At 44.5% G+C, this 19,626-nt stretch overlaps 1 protein-coding gene across 3 annotated transcripts in view; it reads left to right on the top strand.

Annotated features, from left to right (window-relative positions):
- Positions 1–19,626, top strand: part of LOC144818519 (A disintegrin and metalloproteinase with thrombospondin motifs 3-like) — a 641,954-nt gene that overhangs the window by 457,163 nt on the left and 165,165 nt on the right. For all 3 annotated transcript variants that reach the window (XM_078676013.1, XM_078676012.1, XM_078676014.1), the window contains exon 10: positions 4,388–4,520. In XM_078676013.1, the coding sequence (XP_078532139.1) occupies positions 4,388–4,520 (133 nt within the window). The remainder of the gene's footprint in view (positions 1–4,387; positions 4,521–19,626) is intronic.

Here is a 19,626-nt window from a genome sequence, read left to right as displayed (position 1 = left end):
TGGCCCACGCCTTAAGGTACCACTGCATACCAACAGAATAACCAAGCTATGACCGTTTACATTTAAATTTACCGGATCAATCATTATATTGCTTTTGTCAAACAATATTGGTATCATGAAAACTGTTAAACAAATATATTGCTGCCGGTTGGTTTAATTTATTCTTCGAACAGTAAAATCCTTTATGAATTCTTCATGCACTTGATTCTATCTAACATACACAAGACTCATAGATACATAGCTCATTAACTGTGGAGTTTTCTTTGATGCACTTATGAGGCCACACCCCCTTCAGACCATTCACCCCCCCATCCCACACACTTTCTTCATTCACCTAAACTACTGAATGCTGTATTGCATCTATGTAGCATTATTTCAGAACTCATAATTCCTCCTTCGAGTTCCCTTCACCTCCATCACATTGGACAAGAGGACTGCGAAAAGAGGTGAAACTTATTGTAATTGCCCCAATAAACCCAAAATGACCTGATCTTCGAATGTTAATAATTTCTGTATATTTTGGGAATGTAATAATAAAAATCTTTATTTGGATAAAAGAGAGATATCCTTAAAAGCATAACAAATTGAATCCACAAATTGGTACATTGTAATTAAAAAACTACAAAACATACTTGTTCACAGTTAAACAATAAAAAACTATCGACGCCTGTAAACTCGAATTATATTGCACCTTAAAAATTAAAACAATTGGGTATTAGACAGCGATAACACTTTACCGAGAGCAGGGAGAATTCATGTGCAGACGTTTAACAGCAGGGACTCATAATTCTATACTTAGAACTAGAGGCTTAAAAGCAGCTTGGTTTGGGTCACTAGGCAGAACAGTTCGGGCGGTTGCTGCTCCTTGCGCCTTTGCTGTAAAGATGCGATAGCATCCCAAATATATGTTGCAATGGCGATATTCAGGGGTATGTTTTCTGGGCACAGAGAGGTGATAATTGCCTGTCTACAGGTCCGAACACCCAACCTGTTCCACTCTGCTCTAAGTTTCCGTCTGCGTTGGGACGTAAGTGCTGGGCATAAGCAGACCACATGCTCTAGCGTTTCAGTTGTCATACCGCACCCTCTGCAGGTTAAATCTTCCGTGGTGCGCTGCCATGCGGGCAGGTCTTTTAAAAAACGCCAAACCCCCAATCTAATGGCCAGAAAACTCAGCTTTAAATACAATGAATAGGTGCAGGAGAGGTAAGTAGCCGGAGATATGCGCCCATATGAGTTCATGACTGACCATGCATGACTGCGTCTCCGGAGTAGCTCTTTGTCCATAATAAGTGAGCACATTCTGACACTCTTTTTGATACATATTTTAAATGCTGTCATGCTGGGATTGAGAGCCCATAGATCACCCACCGCCATTTCGCGGATAGCGTCTGTAAAGAGGCGGCCATACGAGCCCCCAGGGTTCTTCTGACTGATCTCCAACCAAACTAGAGACTCTAAAGTACCTATAGCTGCTTTTCTGAGTTTGTGACAGAAGTTTAAATATGTGCCGATGTTGGAGGCCTCATGATTTAATAAGCCCAATTCTAGCCTGATCTGAGCAGCAGAGGCAGATTTGGGCAAATGTAACACTTTTTTTATAAATCTTGGTCACAAGTTGATTCAGAGTTGTGTTTAGCTTACCCCTAAATATTTCATAACCATACGTAAGGGAGGGTCCGATTTTTGCTCTCAAAATTTCCAGTAGGAATGAGAGAGTTGGACCGGACAGCTCTTTAGCAAGCTTAGATAATGTGACCTGTAGGATCGTGGCTTTTAGTGCAATTTCGTCACGCTGTTTGAGGAAATTACCCCTGGAGTCAAAGTAGACCCCTAAATATTTGTATGAGCGTCCTGTTGTTAAATTGTTATTATTATATGACCACGCGCCACCTCCATTGCGTTTCCTTCCAAAGGACACAACTTGGGTTTTCTTTAAGTTTACCTCAAGTTGGTTCTTAGATGTGTAACTGTGTAGCCTGTCCAAAAGCCTTTGGAGTCCGACCCGAGTGAGGCTAAAAAGAACCAGATCGTCGGCGTAAAGAAGATTGCTTATTACTACGCCTCCAACCTTAGGGGGGTGACTGTTTATTTCATCAAGTGAGACCGGCAGGTCTGCAATAAACAGGTTGAAAAGGAGGGGGGCCAGCACGCACCCCTGTTTGACTCCTCTGGTTGTCATGATTTTCCGTGAGAGGTGCGTGCCGGACCCCAGCTTCACCTGGACCCAGGTGTGTGAATGAAGTTGGATTATTGCATCCAGAAGTTTTTCAGGGATCCCCCATTTTTTCAGTTTACCCCATAGGGCTGCCCTTGGGACTCGGTCAAACGCAGCTTTAAAATCAACAAAACAACAGTGCACAGATCTTGATGATGAAAGCGTTTTGTCGATAATTATAGACAATGTAAGCAAGTTAGTCTGGGTCCCTGAATTGGCAGTAAAGCCTGTTTGATTCATTGGTAGCAAATCCCGCTGTTCTGCCCATCCCTTCAGTTCCTTCAGAAGAATACCTGCGTAATGCTTTGCCTCGATGTCAAGGAGGGCGATTAGTCTATAGTTGCTTGGGGTGGCGCGGGAGCCCGATTTATGGATTGGGTGAATTATAGCCCCACGCCAGGAATCTGGAACAGTAGAAGTCCTAAGCACAAAATTAAACAAGATGGTTAAGTGCCCTGACCAAAAAGCTTTGTTGGATTTAAACAGTCTCTGAGGCAAACCATTTGGGCCCGGGGCCCCGTCCGATCTTGCTTTTGTCACAGCGTTGACAACCATTTCTTCGTTGATCTTGATCTCGTCAGTACAATAGCCTTCACAGTTTGAGTTCTTGCGACTGCAGATACTTTGGGGAGCTTCTCCCGCTTTGGAGGGGCTGGTTCCTATTGTCGCAGTGCTTTCCGGGGACCTAAAGTGGTCGGTCAGGAAGACAGCCCAGTCTGATTCCTGTATGTTTGCCGACCCAACTTTTGAGGCCCCCGAGGTGGAGCGGTTGATCAAAGCCCAAAATTTTCTTGCGTTGCGGTTGTTGCTTTCCCAAAGAAGCTTGGCCCATAGCTGGTTTTGATGTAGACGTTTGTCTTTTTGTGTGGCCATCCTGAATGTTTTTTGCGCTGATTTGTACACTTTACTGAGGTCATTATTTCCTGGGGATTTTGTAAATGCCCGCAAGGCGTTGTTCCTGGCTTTCTTCAGCGCCCTCGACTGGGTTGAGAGTGAAAACTGCCGGATTGACCTGGCGTTGTGTTGGTGTTGTTTGACAGGAAAAAAGCGTGACCAGTTGTACACAGAGGGACGTCCATACGGTAATCGGGGAAGCCGTCTGATTTGTGACCCCATTGAGTAGCGCCAAACTTGCCTTCGTGATGTTAGGGCCTATATCGTCGCTCCATTTTAAGCGCCTCAAATTCTCGGTATAAATCCCAGTACAAGTACTTAAGGCAGGCGGATGGTACTCCGGCTTTATGTTAAGAGTAATAACCTGTGGACGGTGATCACTTTCCTGTCGTGGTTGGATGCTAAAGCTGGCCAGATGGAGGAGCAGGTCTGAGTTGCAGATAGAGAAGTCCAGAAAGGTTTTCTTGTGCCCGTTTGTCCAGGTCCAATTTGGGGGGGTGTCGTCCGGTGTCCTTCCATTCATTGGGAATGTAGTGTTTGTTAAAGATTTCTGGTTGGGCAAGGCAGAACGAATTATTGGATTTCTCTATCGGGATTCCATAGTAACATCCATGTCTACTGATCAGTGCCTACAATTGGCCCCACCTCAACCCCCTACATTACTGACTCTCACAGGAAAGAGTTTTCAGTATCTAGACCCATTCCATCACTGACATTTCTCTTGGAAATGCCAACAGGTGTTTCAGTTTGGGCGCATTGGTCTTTAATGCTTCTAGCGAAGACGAAAACTTTCCTCCAGGAGCATATACTGTGATGGACTCCTTACCTCCAATAGCCCCCCAAATGTCCACAGAAGTGATAATGGTCTTTTGACTATAATTGGTTATATATTTCAACTAGTTTAGGCCAAGTACAAACCGCCCTCATTTACTTAGGGAACCATGACCTAGGGAGGTCTCTTCTACCATAGGCAGAGTCTCTTCCAGGACCCAAGTCAACGCTACAAATCGCATGCGAATTGTGCATATGGATTTTGTAATATAAATATTTCATTTCATGTTAATAGTGGAATTGTCTGTTTCTATCATTTTGACTCACAGCCTGCTGTGTACCGCCAAAAACGTCCAGATATTCTAGGTGTCTGATTTAGTACAACCATAAACTGCAGCGTTTTGTCCTTAATTGGTACACTGTAATTGACACATGTAATATAAAATAATTTTTATGGGTTCATTTGTCCTGTTAAGTGCTTTTTTTATTTTCCCCTTCCCACAGCTCCTACGACTGCCTTCTTGATGACCCATTTGAGCACGACTGGCCAAAGCTCCCAGAACTACCAGGCATCAATTACTCCATGGACGAGCAGTGCAGATTCGACTTTGGTGTGGGCTACAAAATGTGCACCGCTGTATGTCAAGAAGCAATTCCCTTAAGAAGTAACATTTATTTATGCTAATGTTCTCTGTGGCTGCTCTAAAAGTGTTTTAGAAATCAGAAGAAATGCTTGCATAAAAAATGGTGTTTTCATATTTTAATCTAAGGGTCTGATTACGAGTTGGACTGCCGAACCTGTGGAGGCGGTCCGTGGACCTCCAGACAGGTGGTCTACTGCCGTATTATGACTTCAATGGTTGGATTTCCACATTACTGTTACAACCGCTGGGGATCCGTGATCCCGCTGCAGTGGCACAGCGGCCTGAGAAAGTAATATTGTGGCTGGCGGTACTGCTGAGGCACCGCCGAGCATATTACGAGTTTCCTCACTGCCGTCCTTTTCATGGCGGGCTAGGTGGTGGTGAGGAAACTAAGGCAGCTGTAACAGGGCCCCTGTCCCTCCTGGTCCAGGAGGTGTATGCAGGGGGACACATGTTGTGCCTGCCTGTACATTTGCACTCCCAGTTCCAGCACACTGTGGAACACACAACATTGTGCATTCAATATCATGCAGAAACGGGCCGCAGACATATCACAGCAGTGCATGTCTAAGGAATACTTAAGTGCCTTAGATATGCACTGCCATAAACCACCTCAGCACCTCCAGCCCACCCAGGATTAACTCGTAATCCTGTGGGTAGTCTGACCATGGATTTGGTGGTCTTCCTGCGGGACGGTGGCGTAGCAACCAAACTCATAATCAGGCCCTATATGCATATGGTTTACATTGAAAAAATAGACTGTTCCAGAGGGGAGCTATTTTCTCCCTTAAAAAACACATATATGCACCTCTTACCAGGTAGTGCGACTGACATTAGTCTATAAAGGACAATCTATTTATAGTATATTATGGAATTTCAAATACATTTTCCAGGGACTACATCATAAGAGCTAGTATAGAAAATTATAGTGGCTGCCGCACGCAAAACATGTTTTTTTCAAATTATGTTCCTTGAGTTTAACTTTATAATAGTGGTAAAATCCGCACACCTAATTATGTTCCCTGTAGCTGATCTTTCACTGCAGCACCTAGATAATGATAAATGTCAACTGATATACAGATCCCATTTTTCATTCAGATTTTTTCCTAAATGCTAGGTATATTCTGTAATTCTTTGCAACACATGATTTTTTGCGGCCTGCGAAGTTGAGAGATTTATTTTAGGTCATTATCAGTACTTTAGTTGGGATGTTTTGGGAATGTTTTGTTACTTTTCCTGCCTCTCTTTGCAGACCTTGAATGACATGCAATTCTGGTGGTGAATCTGCATTATAATTATTTCACCATAACGGTCTTCTCATGGAGGGAATATTGGGAGTAGACACCCTAAATGGACCCCACGATATCACTTAAGCATTTAGTTGCCACCTTTAGTACAAGGACAAAACACCGATGCTTTAGTATTAGGGAAAATAGGTCACCATTTACTAGCTTCTGTAAAGCACCATCGCCCTTATTGCCATGTTAGGAACCCATCTGACTGTTACTTGTACTAGAAAATTGAAGCCTCCTCTTGATGAGAACCTCTGTTTTGACCCTCATAGCCATCCCTCAGTGATGATTTTTTCTCGCAGTTTATATAGCGCAAACTCACCCAAAGATTTTTGAGCACTTTACATGAGCACCAGTTACATTACAGAAGGATGTTTCATACATTTTTGGTAGGCACAGGGAGATTATGTGATTTGCCCACAATCACAGGATGCTGAGACTCGAACCTGGTTCCCCAGTTCCAAAGTCAGCAGCTCTGACCAACTTTGGAACTGGCAACTGGGAGGATCTACAACTATTGCTGAAGGCTCCTGACATTCTTGGTCTTCCTGCCATAGAAAGGTTGCGCTGTGCTTTACCAGTCACCAGATCTTTCCAAGACTTCCAAGGTTACCAGAAATTCAAGGCTAACCTCATGGACAATCCGGTAGTAGGTGAAGGTTGCAGTGATAGCAGCAGATGCTTTCTGTTAGCAGTAGTCATACACTTAAAACTCTGGTTGAATGGATAGACTGTACCGCCAGCAAAGAGGTAGTCTACTGCAAGAGAACGCAAAGCCCAGGAAATTAATCATTGGGATTACACGTGTGCTTGGGATCCAGAACCCTGGTGAATTCCAAGTATACTTTTGCCACTACCATAGGCATATACAGTTCTATCAAGCAATTTCCCTGAGATTCCTCAAGGTCCTGGGGCTTCAGCAAGGCACAATACATGCAAGGCACTCAAGGAGAACCACCAATGCAATGTCAGCCATTGCCCTGCGCATAACAACAGAAGCTCCATCCCCAACAACCTCACAAATGTACCCCTCACTATAGAACCTTCCACCACCCTCTGCACCCCTAAACTCAAATGCATCCTTCTCAATTGCAGATCGGCCCAGAGACACTCTGCGGAGGTCGCCGATCTCATCATTTCTCTGGAACCGGAACTAGCCATTCTGACTAAAACATGGCTGTCTGAGTCTTCTACACCTATCATGGATATCCTAGTCCCCCCCAACTACTGTATCATTAGACTTGACAGGCCCAAAAAGACAGGCGGCGGAATTGCCTGTATTTACAGAAGCAACCTTTCAGTTACTAGAGCGGCCGCCCCCTCCCTTACTTCCTGTGAATACCTCTGTCTGGATGTCATCAGCGAAAGCAAACCGGTATGCTCACTACATATCATATACCACCCACCTGGGGACAAGCTCCCCTTCTCCCAACAACTCATGGACACAATCTCAACCAACTCAGGACGGCAAAATACCCAAATTTTCCTTGGCGACTACAATCTCCATTGGAATGACTGCAATGACACAGTGGTAAAGAGCCTCAAAAACTTCTTCAACGCCCTTGATCTCACACAAATATGCAATAGCCCGACCCATGAGAAAGGCTCTATCCTCGACCTCATCATCTCTAAAGAGGACGCTATTCAACTTGAGTCAATCCAACCTTGTGACTGGTCAGATCATCATATTGTCTCCTTCCTTATCAATGAAAAGATTAAATTTAACTCAGTGCAACCCTCTAAGCCCAAAGTTTGGAAAAGAGACATGAAGAAACTCAACCCAAACTCCTTACCGACTAACAGCTGCAATCTCCTACTCCCCCCTATCCGGTGCTACGGCTGTCCAACTCCTGACTGACCACTATCTCAATGCTATGACCACAATAATCAATGAGGCCGCACCCTTGCAACTGAAAAGAGCTTCGTCCAAGATCTCCAACCCATGGTATGACGGAAGCCTCAATGAAGATAGAAGGGCCATGCGAATAGCAGAGCGCACCTGGAGATCAGCCCCCTCTGCACTGCACCTAAAAACCCTGAAGAAACAGAGAAACGCCTACTTCAGGAAAATAAAACGCTCGAAAAGAGATTTCTTCAGCCTCCAGCTCGCCCAAGCAAAGAACCGCCCAAGAAAACTGTTTGAGCTAATCAGAACACAATCCAAAGAACAACCCCAGACACTCAGTTCCAGGGGTGTTACACCTTCCTGTGAAGACTTCTCTGCTTTCTTTAACCAAAAAACTGACAACATAAGAAGCGATCTCCTCAATGACGCAATCCTTTACTCCAACCCCCAACACACAACAATGTCTGAACCAAAGAACAATGCTACATGGTCATCCTTTGGCACCTACTCCGAAGATGAAATCGGCAGATTGCTCAGCACCCTGAAACCATCCAATCACCTCACTGACCCCCCTCCCTGCTAACGCTGTAAAAGACTTTATCCCTTTGCTCCTCCCACTCTGGACTAAGATTATCAATAGCTCTCTTCAACAAGGATCCATCCCTAACGCCCTCAAAGTCGGACAAGTCACACCGCTACTAAAAAAACCAACAGCAGACCCCACTGATCTAAACAATTACCGTCCTATTACAAATATTCCCACTCTCGCTAAACTGTTGGAAAAATGCGTACAGCTACAACTGACTAAACACATAGATAAGTTTGATCTCCTCAACATCCATCAATCAGGCTTCCGAGCAGGGCACAGTACCGAAACTGCTATGACCCACATAGTTGACGACGCTCTCCAAATCCTAGACAAAAACGATACCTGTCTCCTCATCCTTCTTGATCTCTCTTCAGCATTCGACACAGTTAAACATGAGAACATACTAGAACTACTAAACACAAGAATGGGCATTTCTGGGACTGTTCTCAAGTGGTTCACTTCCTTTCTACACAACCGATCTCAGAGATTCAAAAGCAACAACCTGATGTCCTCTCCGGTACCTGTTTCGCTAGGCGTCCCTCAAGGATCCTCCCTCTCCCCAACACTGTTCAATCTAGTTATGGAACCTCTCACTACCTTGTTACAAGCATCCAACGTGCACTTTCACATGTATGCCGATGACACCCAACTTTATCTCAAAATACAATCTCCCAAGGACATCATGCTTCTGAACACCACGATCAAAAACACCCAATCCTGGCTTGCCGAGAATCACCTCAAACTCAATGCGCTGAAGACCGAGTTCCTCCTGATCGCACCTCCCGCAAAAATCTCTACTGCTCAAACATGGCTTAAACACCTAACTGCTCTAAATGTACAACCTACCATCGTAGACTCAGCAAAATCTTTAGGCATAACACTTGACGCCAATCTCAACATGCAGCAGCACATCAGCTAAGCAACCAAAGGTGCGAATTTCCAAATCAATACCTTGAGAAAACTTAAACCCTTCCTTCCAGCCAAAGACTTCCAAACTGCAGTACAATCCATAGTCGTGCCGCACATAGAATACGGAAGCACCGCCCTCTGCGGGCTCCCACTAACTACAACGGCACCCCTAAGAGCATCCCTTAACGCTGCAGCGAGACTCATCACTGGCTCAAAAAAGCATTCGCATATTTCCCCTGACTTTAAATCCCTGAACTGGCTACCTTTTGAAGCCAGAATACATCTGAAAATCGCCTGCATGACACACAAGGCTGTACACATGAACTCACCCGCCTACCTCACTCAAAAGCTGACGATCTCTGGTGGCTCTAGAACTACTAGAAGCACAAACAATCTACTGTTGAAGCCCCGAAGATTTCGGAAGGAAAAAACCTATAAACGCTCCTTCTCAGGAATGGCGCCCAGGATCTGGAACTCACTCCCTCCTGAAACCAGGCTCATCTCCTCCAACAAACTTTTTAAGAAAGAAGTAAAAGCGATTTTCATGGCTAAATTCACATGATCTATTATTCGGCAATTCTCAAGAATCCGCTCTTACTACCTGCCTGACCCTCTGGACTCTGTGTATTACTGGTATGATCGACTTAGTTAATTGTATACGTTCTCTCTTTGTATATCTCTATATTATTGACGCACCTGTCTGGCTCTGTATACGGTACCTACACCACCTCAACTATTCCTACTCTTGTATTACTGATCCACCTGTATGACTATGCACCCTGTACTCATTTACCTCAACTATGCCTACTTTTACGCTATCTTCAAAAGCATTGTGAGAACGCTTAAACAAGTATATGCTCCTTCTTTTTGTACTTTGATATTATTGGCGCACCTGTTGACTATGCACCTTGTACCTACACTACCTCAATTGACCTACCTCTTGTATTTGGACATATCTATGTAACTATGCACCTTGTACCTAATTACCTCAATTATTACATACTATTATTCTATCACCCCCTTGTCCTTGTAAAGCGCTCTGATATCTGTAAAGATCTTGTTCGCGCTATATAAAACTTTTCAAATAAATAAATAAATAGAGCCATGGCCTGGCCACCAACACATAATGAAGGGAGAATACCGCTGGTGGCTGAGGTGGGAGGAGGGCAGCATGTTGGCAGTGTTAAATTCTTGCCAAGGACTCAATGGTGGTCTAAATGCCCTGTAGGTGTGTAGGTTTCGCTGGAAAGCAAGTAACTAAAGCAATGCTGGTGATTGAACACTTCCTTAAATAAATACATCCATCCATACATACATAAAGAAATAAAACAAATACATAAATAAATAGAGTGTGTGATCTAGTGTAGATCACTATAATGAAAATCAATTTTACCATATAAATTTCAAGGCAGTCATCATTGACCAAATGCTATTGAGAGTTTGGTGGATGCAGAACATCTTCCAGAACTTAGCAGACGCCCTTTCTGCACTATTCCAAATTTATAAACTCTAAATACGGTGGATGGGACATCGAAATAACATTTGGTCAGTGATCCCTCGTTAAAGTGCAAGTGGGTTGCTGCCTGTACAGAGGAACACGGAGCAGCCCTGAAGCAGCGGCTTTGTATTTCACTAAATTGGCTGGTCCCAGGACAATGCAAGTTTATGGCGGCCCTGGAGGCAGTGCATTCATTGTAATAGGGTGCACTCTCTTGTTTGCGCCTGGCACATCTTTTAGAAGGTGCGCTATTGTGCAAACAGGGTCAGCATTTGATCACGTGCAAGAAAGATAACGGCCGAAACAGGAGACCGAGGAGGAAGAGCAAGATAGAAAACAGTGCCAAAGGCAGAAAGTAGAGATGAAAAGGACACTGCAAGAATGAGATAAATAGATAGGAAGTGTAGGATACTGGACTTGGTAGTCAACAACACAGGTGTACGGTACAGGCCTATAACTGGAGATAGCGTCTGACAATCTTTCTGCCCTGGTAATTAGGCAGTACGTGTTACGAACCAAAATCTGGTAAATGTCCAGTTTGAATGCGGCCTTCCGTTGCTCAGGCAAGTGGTCGATCGTCCACTCTGCATCTACATTTTATTCAGTGTAGGTGGATGAGGTTCTGAACATGTCAAATAACCAAAGAAAGCAACATCTCGGAAAGGGCATCATTCTACACTACTGGACCGAGACTTGGGGATAGTTGAATAATAAACATTAGAAGGCTTTCATTTTTGGGTGACCAACAACTTCGAGGCCACTAGGGTGTGCATTGAGTTTTTTTCCCCACCAAAGTTTTGCGAAATATCATTTTGTTTCACAATTCATTAAATTTACCTCCACCTGGGCAAAGCTTTTTTCCAGGGAAAGCTCATTTTCTCCACACTGTGAGATATAGTTCTGTATAATCAAACCCGGCTAAGCTCTAAATCTATGAGGAAAATGTATCTGCAATTTTAACTTTTTTGCGAGCCCTTTCCATGCACAATGTCAAATGTTTAAAAATGTTATTTGCCAGTTTACCTTTTGCATCGTTTTCCTAGCACAATGGCATCAATACTTTTTTTGCTGACTGCAGTGCCTAATTTGAGCTGGTGGTTGCAGGTGGATTTATTTACACTCTTTTTTGGGAACTGGGACTTACTTTTATTTTATGAGAATTTGACAAGTAACAATAGAGAGTAAGGCAGAAAAGGAGAAAGTGGAAGAGAGAGAATGACGTAAAAACAGTGGGAAGGTGAGCAAGCAGAGATGAAAAAATATCTCCAGGAGTGAGATTAAGGGCAGTGAGTGTAGGGTGGTGGGTGAAAGAGGCAGAAGATAGAATGAAGATTGGACACGCTTTTTAGAAGCACCGGCCTAGGGCTTCTGGGAAAATATTTGGGCACCAGCACTTAGTCTATTACATATTAAGGGCTGGGTATGTGTATCTTGTTCCCATCCATAGCGTTTAGTGCTGGGTATGGATCCATAAGTGGGAAAGTTAAGTGACAACATTTTCATTAACATTTTGTGATGGTTGGCAACTTTGCAAACTCTTTGTTGAAAGCAAAGAAATGAAGATGCATGCTGAATTAGGCAATGATCAATTCAATCTAAGCACGGCAAAAAAGAGCTCTGATGACTGGGGTGTCTGTGGGTGCAGCCAAACGCTGAGGTAGTAAGACCAGTTAGTTTATGTCAAAAAGGCTAGGAGAAAAAGCTTCAAAACTGTGTAGGGAGAAGAGGGTTTGAAGTAACTTGTTTGCTCTTTGCAAACTTTCGGAAGAGTGAAGGAGGCTGCATGAAAATCAAATTTTCTTATCTCTGGTGAAATGATGACCTAGCTTGTGTTTGACTCAAATTTGGTAGACATTTAAGACATCTGAACAATGTGAGACTGTGGTGGTAAAGCACAGTATATTGGTATATAGTCAAAGCTGCAGTTTAAGCCATTGAAAGTGATGCAATGCAGGCTTTTCTTTGGGGCACAATATCACGCTTCACTGTGGAGGGATATGAGCTGGGTCACTGACTATCAGACCCCCTTTCATAGAGCCAAGGGCCAAAGAATGGGGCTTGAGGTCTTTTACTCCTGATGTCCCAGAGCTCAACCTACTATCGGTCAGAGTAGCTGGCCAAGTTTTCACCCTTCAGCACTTGACCCTTGATGGTAGGGCTGACCGAGCAGGGCATGTCTAGCCAGATACTTGATTTTATGACGTTTTTTTGTATTTATACCAAGGCAGAGTGAAATACAGCACATAACAAATGATGTGCACAATCTTTGTAAGGCTGACAATCTAGCACTCCCCTGCAAGTTCCTGATTCCCACTTCCCTATCTCCTGACTGTGGTTTTCCCCATTTACATGAGGCAACATTCAGGCTAAGCCCCGTTAGATTTTTCAAGTCAAAGTGTGTCAGCCTCATAGAACTATAGTCAGACAAGTTCACCCTGCGGCTTTATGGCTCAGTGAATAGGTTTACCTATTCTTGCTGGAGTTGCAATAGGGAAGATTTCAGAACATGGTAGCTTTATGGAGCCGTCTGGTGGTTCAATTTCATGATCAATATGAGCAGATGCTGGGCAATGAGCTGTAGTCTTGTATTTGCAGGTAAGGCGGCTAGATGTCTACGAAGCTTCTCCTGTTGTGCAGTAAGTCTTCCTGATTCTGGCTGCAGATCTCAGGAGGCTTCTTGTTTCCGATGGCAAAGTACATGCTCTGGCTACACCGGTCACAACCTGCTTTCTTTCACTTTCACATGCGCAAAAGGGCAACGACTAGGGGCGGACAAGTTTTACTCTGTGGAATTCCAGGGAGTTACATAAAAACTATTCTACATTCCTTGGCATTCTGTCCACCTTTTGTAACTAGGGAGCAAACACTCTATCATGCAGGATAAAGGACTTTTTTGTCATGTGGTTTTGTCCAGTTGGCTCAAATGCAGCCATCGCACGCTACAGTTTACAGGCTGTAATAGGCTGTAATTTTAAAGCCTACGATTGGCAAAATGTTGTCCGCGTAGTATGAGATGTCCTGTGTACAAACTCTAATTGTAATCGTTTTTTGGTGACAACAGCTGTTATGGCTGCACTATTTTGTGTGCTACAGGGCATAGAAGAGACAGTCTTCCTGCTGGGAGGCCACTGATGGACTTACAGCAGGTGGTAATAATGAAAGCTCCAGGGGCCATCAGGCAGGTGGTTGGACACCGTACAGTGGTAGGGCCGCAAGCGGGCGGGATATGGCTAGTATGAGGCAGGTGGTTGGATCTTGAAGATAAGACAAGTTCATTTGTTTCTGTTTTCTTGGGCCCCCTCTTTGGTGTTTTTATTTCTTCAGCTCCTTGTCTGCAGGGTGTCTGAAGATGGAGGTCCTGCACCACTACCGGGGAGATGTATCACCATACTAACCCTCTGAAGACTTTTGGGGATTGGCCCTCCGTTGAGAACTGCATGTGTGCAGCTGAAAATTCAAGTGCCACAAAACTCAGCACCCCAACTCGTGGAGGTAGCTTCTGAGCTGGATGGAGCTAAGAAAACGAGATATAAAGTTGTGAAGATGTTTTAGAGTGAGCAGCTTACCACTCGGCCAGATCACATGCCTGGTCAATCCTAAATGAGTATAAGAAAATAAATGCCAATCTAATTTAGAGGCTGGGTGGTTAAGTCATCTAAAAATTGATTTGATGCGTGATCACTTTGTCCTTCGTGGGAAAATCGAAGGATAGTTGTGGAAAAGGACAGCTGTAAAGGACTGCTGCAGAAGCAGAATGTGCAATTCTGCGAAAGAAGACATCATACATATTACATGTCTATGCCCTGCCTTACTGCAAGAAATGAGGTTACTGCTGAGAACGCCGTTTAATCAACATAGGATTCGGATTTGCAGAAAGGGGGTAATCTCAAGTCTAAAAGCCACGGATCCTCTTCTGAACTTCTGGTATACAGAATTTCTAAGACTTGCTGGAAGAAAGTTGACTGCCATTACTGCACTGCTCTGCAGTCTTTAATACAGTCTTCTCTTCTCTCTTCTTTCTTTTCCCACTTTCTCGCAATGCGTTTTGCTTGAGCCCAACGGACTTACAGGTAGATTCATGAAGCCAAAATTGGCTCGCAAAGGGCCAGATTCTGAGAATCCGGCCCTTTGCGAGCGCTATTTTTGCATTTGGGATTCATCATCCCAAATGCAAAAATCGCAATTATATAAATCGCTCAATTGCGAAGAATCGCATTTAAGGAATCTCAATTAGAGATTCCTTAAATGCTATCCATGAACCTTTTAAAAATTGCGAATTCGCAATATGGGGCCGCTATTTACCGCAAAGTGTAACTTCGTGGTAAATAGCAAAAACTTAGAAAAATGCACTTTAGTGCTTTTTTCTAAGTTGTATGTTACACACACACATGTCCTTTGGACATGTGTGTGCGCAACACCTGTGTATATTTGCATTTCAGGGGTGCTACAGGGTGTCCTTTGGACACCCTGGCACCCTTGAAATCGCATCCTTATTTGCGATTCGCTAATTGCTAATCGCAAATTAGGAATGACTCCCCATTCATTCCTATGGGCCTTTAGGCCCATAGGAATGAATGGGGAAGCCATTCCTTATTTGCGATTCGCAATTTGCGAATCGCAAATAAGGAGGCAGTGGAAATCGCTATAATTTGTGCGATTCCTACATGAATCCCGTTTTGCGAGTCCTTAATAGCGATTCCTTAATATTCGCTATTAAGGACTCGCAAAACGGGACTTTGATGAATCTGGGGGCTAATATAATGCCTTCATAATATGCACTTTTCTGAATGCACTTATGTTGATCCCAATTGTATAAAAATATGGTTTATACAAACTGATGTTCCATTTGGCACTTTAACCAGCTGGTAATAGGCGTAGGAAATGGGTCAGGCTTATTGACATGTCTGTCCTTTCTTTTCTACTTTGCAGGGATGCTGATTAACACACAAGGGTTTAGCCTAGATGTACTTTATTATCATTCTTTTTGCTTGATTCTAAATGATTTAATATAAGGTAAACATTATCGCACCTTTCTGGATGCTCCTAGGGTGATCCCAATTTAATTAATTGTACAATAAAAACTAACAACTTGACTACGTGTCCTGTGGACACAACGTTAATTCCTGTGGGGAGTCGTTTGCTAATTAAATGCATTCTGGGAGTTATAGTCTTGGTTCGAATTACTGAACGAACATGATTGGTAACATGAGTTGTGAAATCAAAGCCATGGACAGGAAAGAAGGTACCCCCTGTGTCTTCTCTGATCACAAATGTGAGCTTTGTTGTGTGTGTATTTTCTTTTACACCTCACTCATGTATTCGGCAGGCTGAGTCTGAGATCATAGGCTCTGTTCAGCCAATACAAATTAGGGGCTCATTAGGATCGCGGACGGACTTGAGTCCGTCCGCGACCCCAGAGTAGGAGGGAACGTCCGCATGGGCAGCGGCGTTCCCTCCGTGAAGATTAGGATGTGACCGCCAGGGTGGCGGTCACATCCTCTATCTTTAACATTGCGGTGGGTGCAGCTTCAAGCTGCACCCGCCGCAATGTTAAAAATGCATACATTGCATTTGTATGCAGAAAGCGGCAGGCACCGCGCTGTGCCTGCCGATTTCTGCATACAAATGCAGGGGGGTACCATGGGTACCCCCCATGTGCACCCCCCACACCCCCTTCACCCAGGGGGCCCGCCACGGGCCCCCGAAGTCAAATTCCGTATGCTTTTCCACGGCGGAAAAGCCTCCGTGGAAAAGCATCTCTTTTACACTATCCTAATATGGCTGGCGGTGTCTAATAGACACCGCCAGCCATGTTACAGCTTTTCTGCCGCGGTTGTAAGTCAACCGCGGCGGAAAAGCGGCGGACTGAAACCAGGACCCACCAGCCATCCTAATGTGGCGGTGGGTCTTTGGTGGGTCCGCTGAGTCTTTTCCGCATCCTCCGGGCCGGCGGTGGCTTCCGCCGGCCGGGAGGATGCTGAAAATCCTCCATCCTAATGAGCCCCTAAATATTGCCTACTTATATCATTAGGCGTTTATAAAGAAAATCAAACTACGTTATTCAAAATGTATGTATGCAACATAAATATCTTTTGCTGCTCTTAGTACTGTTTGTAAGTAGTGTAATGAAGGGGCGGGTGCAGTGTCTTCGATGTATCCAGAGACACTTTAATACCATCATTTGATCTGTTTTTTGCTAGCATTACATCTTCGTTAAGACGTGGGTTGTCATCTCCCAGCTATATGATGACGTGCTCCTGGCACCCCAAGAATGTTTATGCTAATTAATGTTTTATATCTCCAAATACAGCAGAATAGCACACTTTTTGTCAGGCACTTTGTCAAGTTGTACACAAGTAGAATAGAGGAAGAAATTTCAGGGGAAGCTGCATAGTTGAAAACGGTGTGCATGAAGAGCGAGCCGTGCCGCAGTGGGACTCGGTGAGCCCTGTGCCATCAGCAGCACATACATGCGAGAGGGTATTGCAGAGCACTTTACTACATTTTAAGAAGGTGCGCTCACCAGCTGGGGGCTCCTAAGGCAGTGAGCATCTGGCATCAAACCTCTCAGTGGGCAGACGAGGTGCAGGAGCATCTGGCAGAGGCAGGACATGAGGCAGTTGGGGCTCTGTGTGCTAATTGGAGGCCTGAGGGACTCCAAGAAGCCCTAAGATAAGATCAACAGTTCTGCTTTGAGTTGAGCCAAACAAGAGGGTACTCCCCCTGCTAGCCGCCCCCATTCAGCCTCAGTTCAAAGGCAGCTGAACAAAAGGTCAGCCGCACTTGCCCAGGGAATGTCTGGCTTCCTTGTGTCTCGTGGTAATGGCTTTACGTTTTAAACATGGATAGCTTGATTCCAGTGGTACAGTGAGCCCCGGACCCACATCTGAGCATACCCGGCACACTTAGGGCGAGAAAGCAAAAGACACACAATTGATTGATGGATTGCAGAACAAATCAAAACATTCATGCCCAGTCAAGAGATCTGGGTTAAATCCATCATTATTTTTCCACCCATGCCACCCCAATTTAGACCTGGCCACATGCAAATCAGTCTTGACACTGTGCATCATGGTAACAGTCCATCCCAAACTGCCGAGCCAGGTCCTCCCTGGACCAGAAACAAACATCCTAGGACCGGTTTCAGGGTTTCACCCCTCTTCAGCCAGGATAGCTTGATTCCAGTGGCACAGTGAGCCCGGGACCCACGTCTGGGCATACCCAGCGCACTTAGGGCGAGAAAGCAAAAGACACACAATGGATGGACGGAATGCAGAACAAATCAAAACATTCACCCCCAGTCAAGAGATCTAGGTTAAAGCCATCATTCTTTTGCTCACCATGCCACCCCAGTTTAGACCTGGACGTATGCAAATCAGTCTGTGGCAGGCCTGGGTTATGGTGTTCATGCATGATCCTTGTTCACCCTTTACCAAAATTCAATACCAAGGCTCCAAATAATGTTGCAACTGGGACACTCAGGGTAGGAGTTCATGTCTGTCACCATGAAGGGGACATTTCTGTCCCAACACTGAGCAGGAAGAAGGAAGACAGAGTGTGAATTCAAGCAAGTGGGGAAACTCAACAAACAACCCCCCAGGGCAGTGCATCAATTTCCTCATCACCAGACTCCATTGCTCTGCTTCTCACCCTTTATTTAGCCTTTGCTCCACTCACTCTATACCATCTTTCATTTCTCTCCTCTCTCTGCTGCCTACTGGGTGTGGGGGATTTGGCAAGTGCCATCCTAGAGCATGCATCATTGATGCAGATCTCACCTCACACCTATCTTGGAAACATGTCACAGACCTACTACCCTGAAAAGTACTTCATTGTGTGAGAGAGGGTGGTAGCTTGGAGAGGAGTGGGCTTTCAGCTCTCCCTGCCTAAATAGTGGTGGATGAGCAATTTAGTGTGAGAGGCACTGGAGACCTGGTGGGGCTTAGTGCCACATCATTCCCTATGAAGTCTTCCCTGTTGCATTCAAAATTCTAATACAAAGGCTCCTGAGCCTACCTCCAGTGTCATGAGGAGAATTAAAAGCCTGCATGAACTCCCTGGGTGCAAAGCCTCCGCCACGCAAGCTAGGAAACAAGGCTACATAGGGTTTTCCAGGTCACCCAGTATTCTCAGTGTGACTGCGTGACGAATTCTGATATTGTTTGAAACACAGTGACAGGCTGTGAGTTGGGATGTCTGTTGTTATGTGGGGCATTGTATAATCTTTGTGATCTTTTTATTTTGATGTATAGCGCAATATTGTATCATTTCTGCGCTGCTGGTGCTTAATTTATAAAACAATAAGTGCCGGGCCCAAAGTTTTGCTCAGAAGCCCACGGCTACTCCACAAATATCGAGGTGCTGAAAATCAAGACTGCGTAGTATTGATTCTACCTTATGTCTCTTTCATCTACAAACGGACACTCCCTATCCTTTTATCTCACTCTTTCAGATTAGTTCTCATCCCTGCTTTCTCCATTCATCATTTTCTTACCATCTTCCTCTTAGTCCTTCTTTACCTTTTTTTAGGTTGAGTCTCGGTCGAGCTTAGGCAGCACTTGCACTGCCTCTTCGAGACATGTTGTATATACTTTTTATGCTTACAGCCTGCCCATTGCCTTTTTCTTCAATAACCCAATTGCCCTTTAAAAAGTCTTGCTTCCTAGAGATTAATCTTTGCTCTCTGTCCCTCCTTTTTGTGTTTTGTTTTCTTCCATGGAGCAATGCCTAACTACCTGTATAATTCCCTTTTAGTGCTTATCTGTTTGTTTAGGGGCACTACTTTTTTCTATCTTTCTTGCTCGTGTTTGTGCATGCTTCGCCTTTTTTTTGTTCCTTGTGTCCCATGTGTGATCAACCTACTTCCAGCACCACCCTACCTCTGCCCTTCCCCTCGGCCACCGTTCTTTCTTCATATTCATGCACCTTCTTTTGAAACCCATAACAGTCATTTTTTTAAAAATAG

The sequence above is a fragment of the Lissotriton helveticus genome, chromosome 2_1 (assembly GCF_964261635.1).
Source record: "Lissotriton helveticus chromosome 2_1, aLisHel1.1, whole genome shotgun sequence".
NCBI lineage: Eukaryota > Metazoa > Chordata > Amphibia > Caudata > Salamandridae > Lissotriton > Lissotriton helveticus.
Note: the sequence above shows the minus strand (reverse complement) of the source record. Positions and strands in the feature narration are given on the sequence as shown.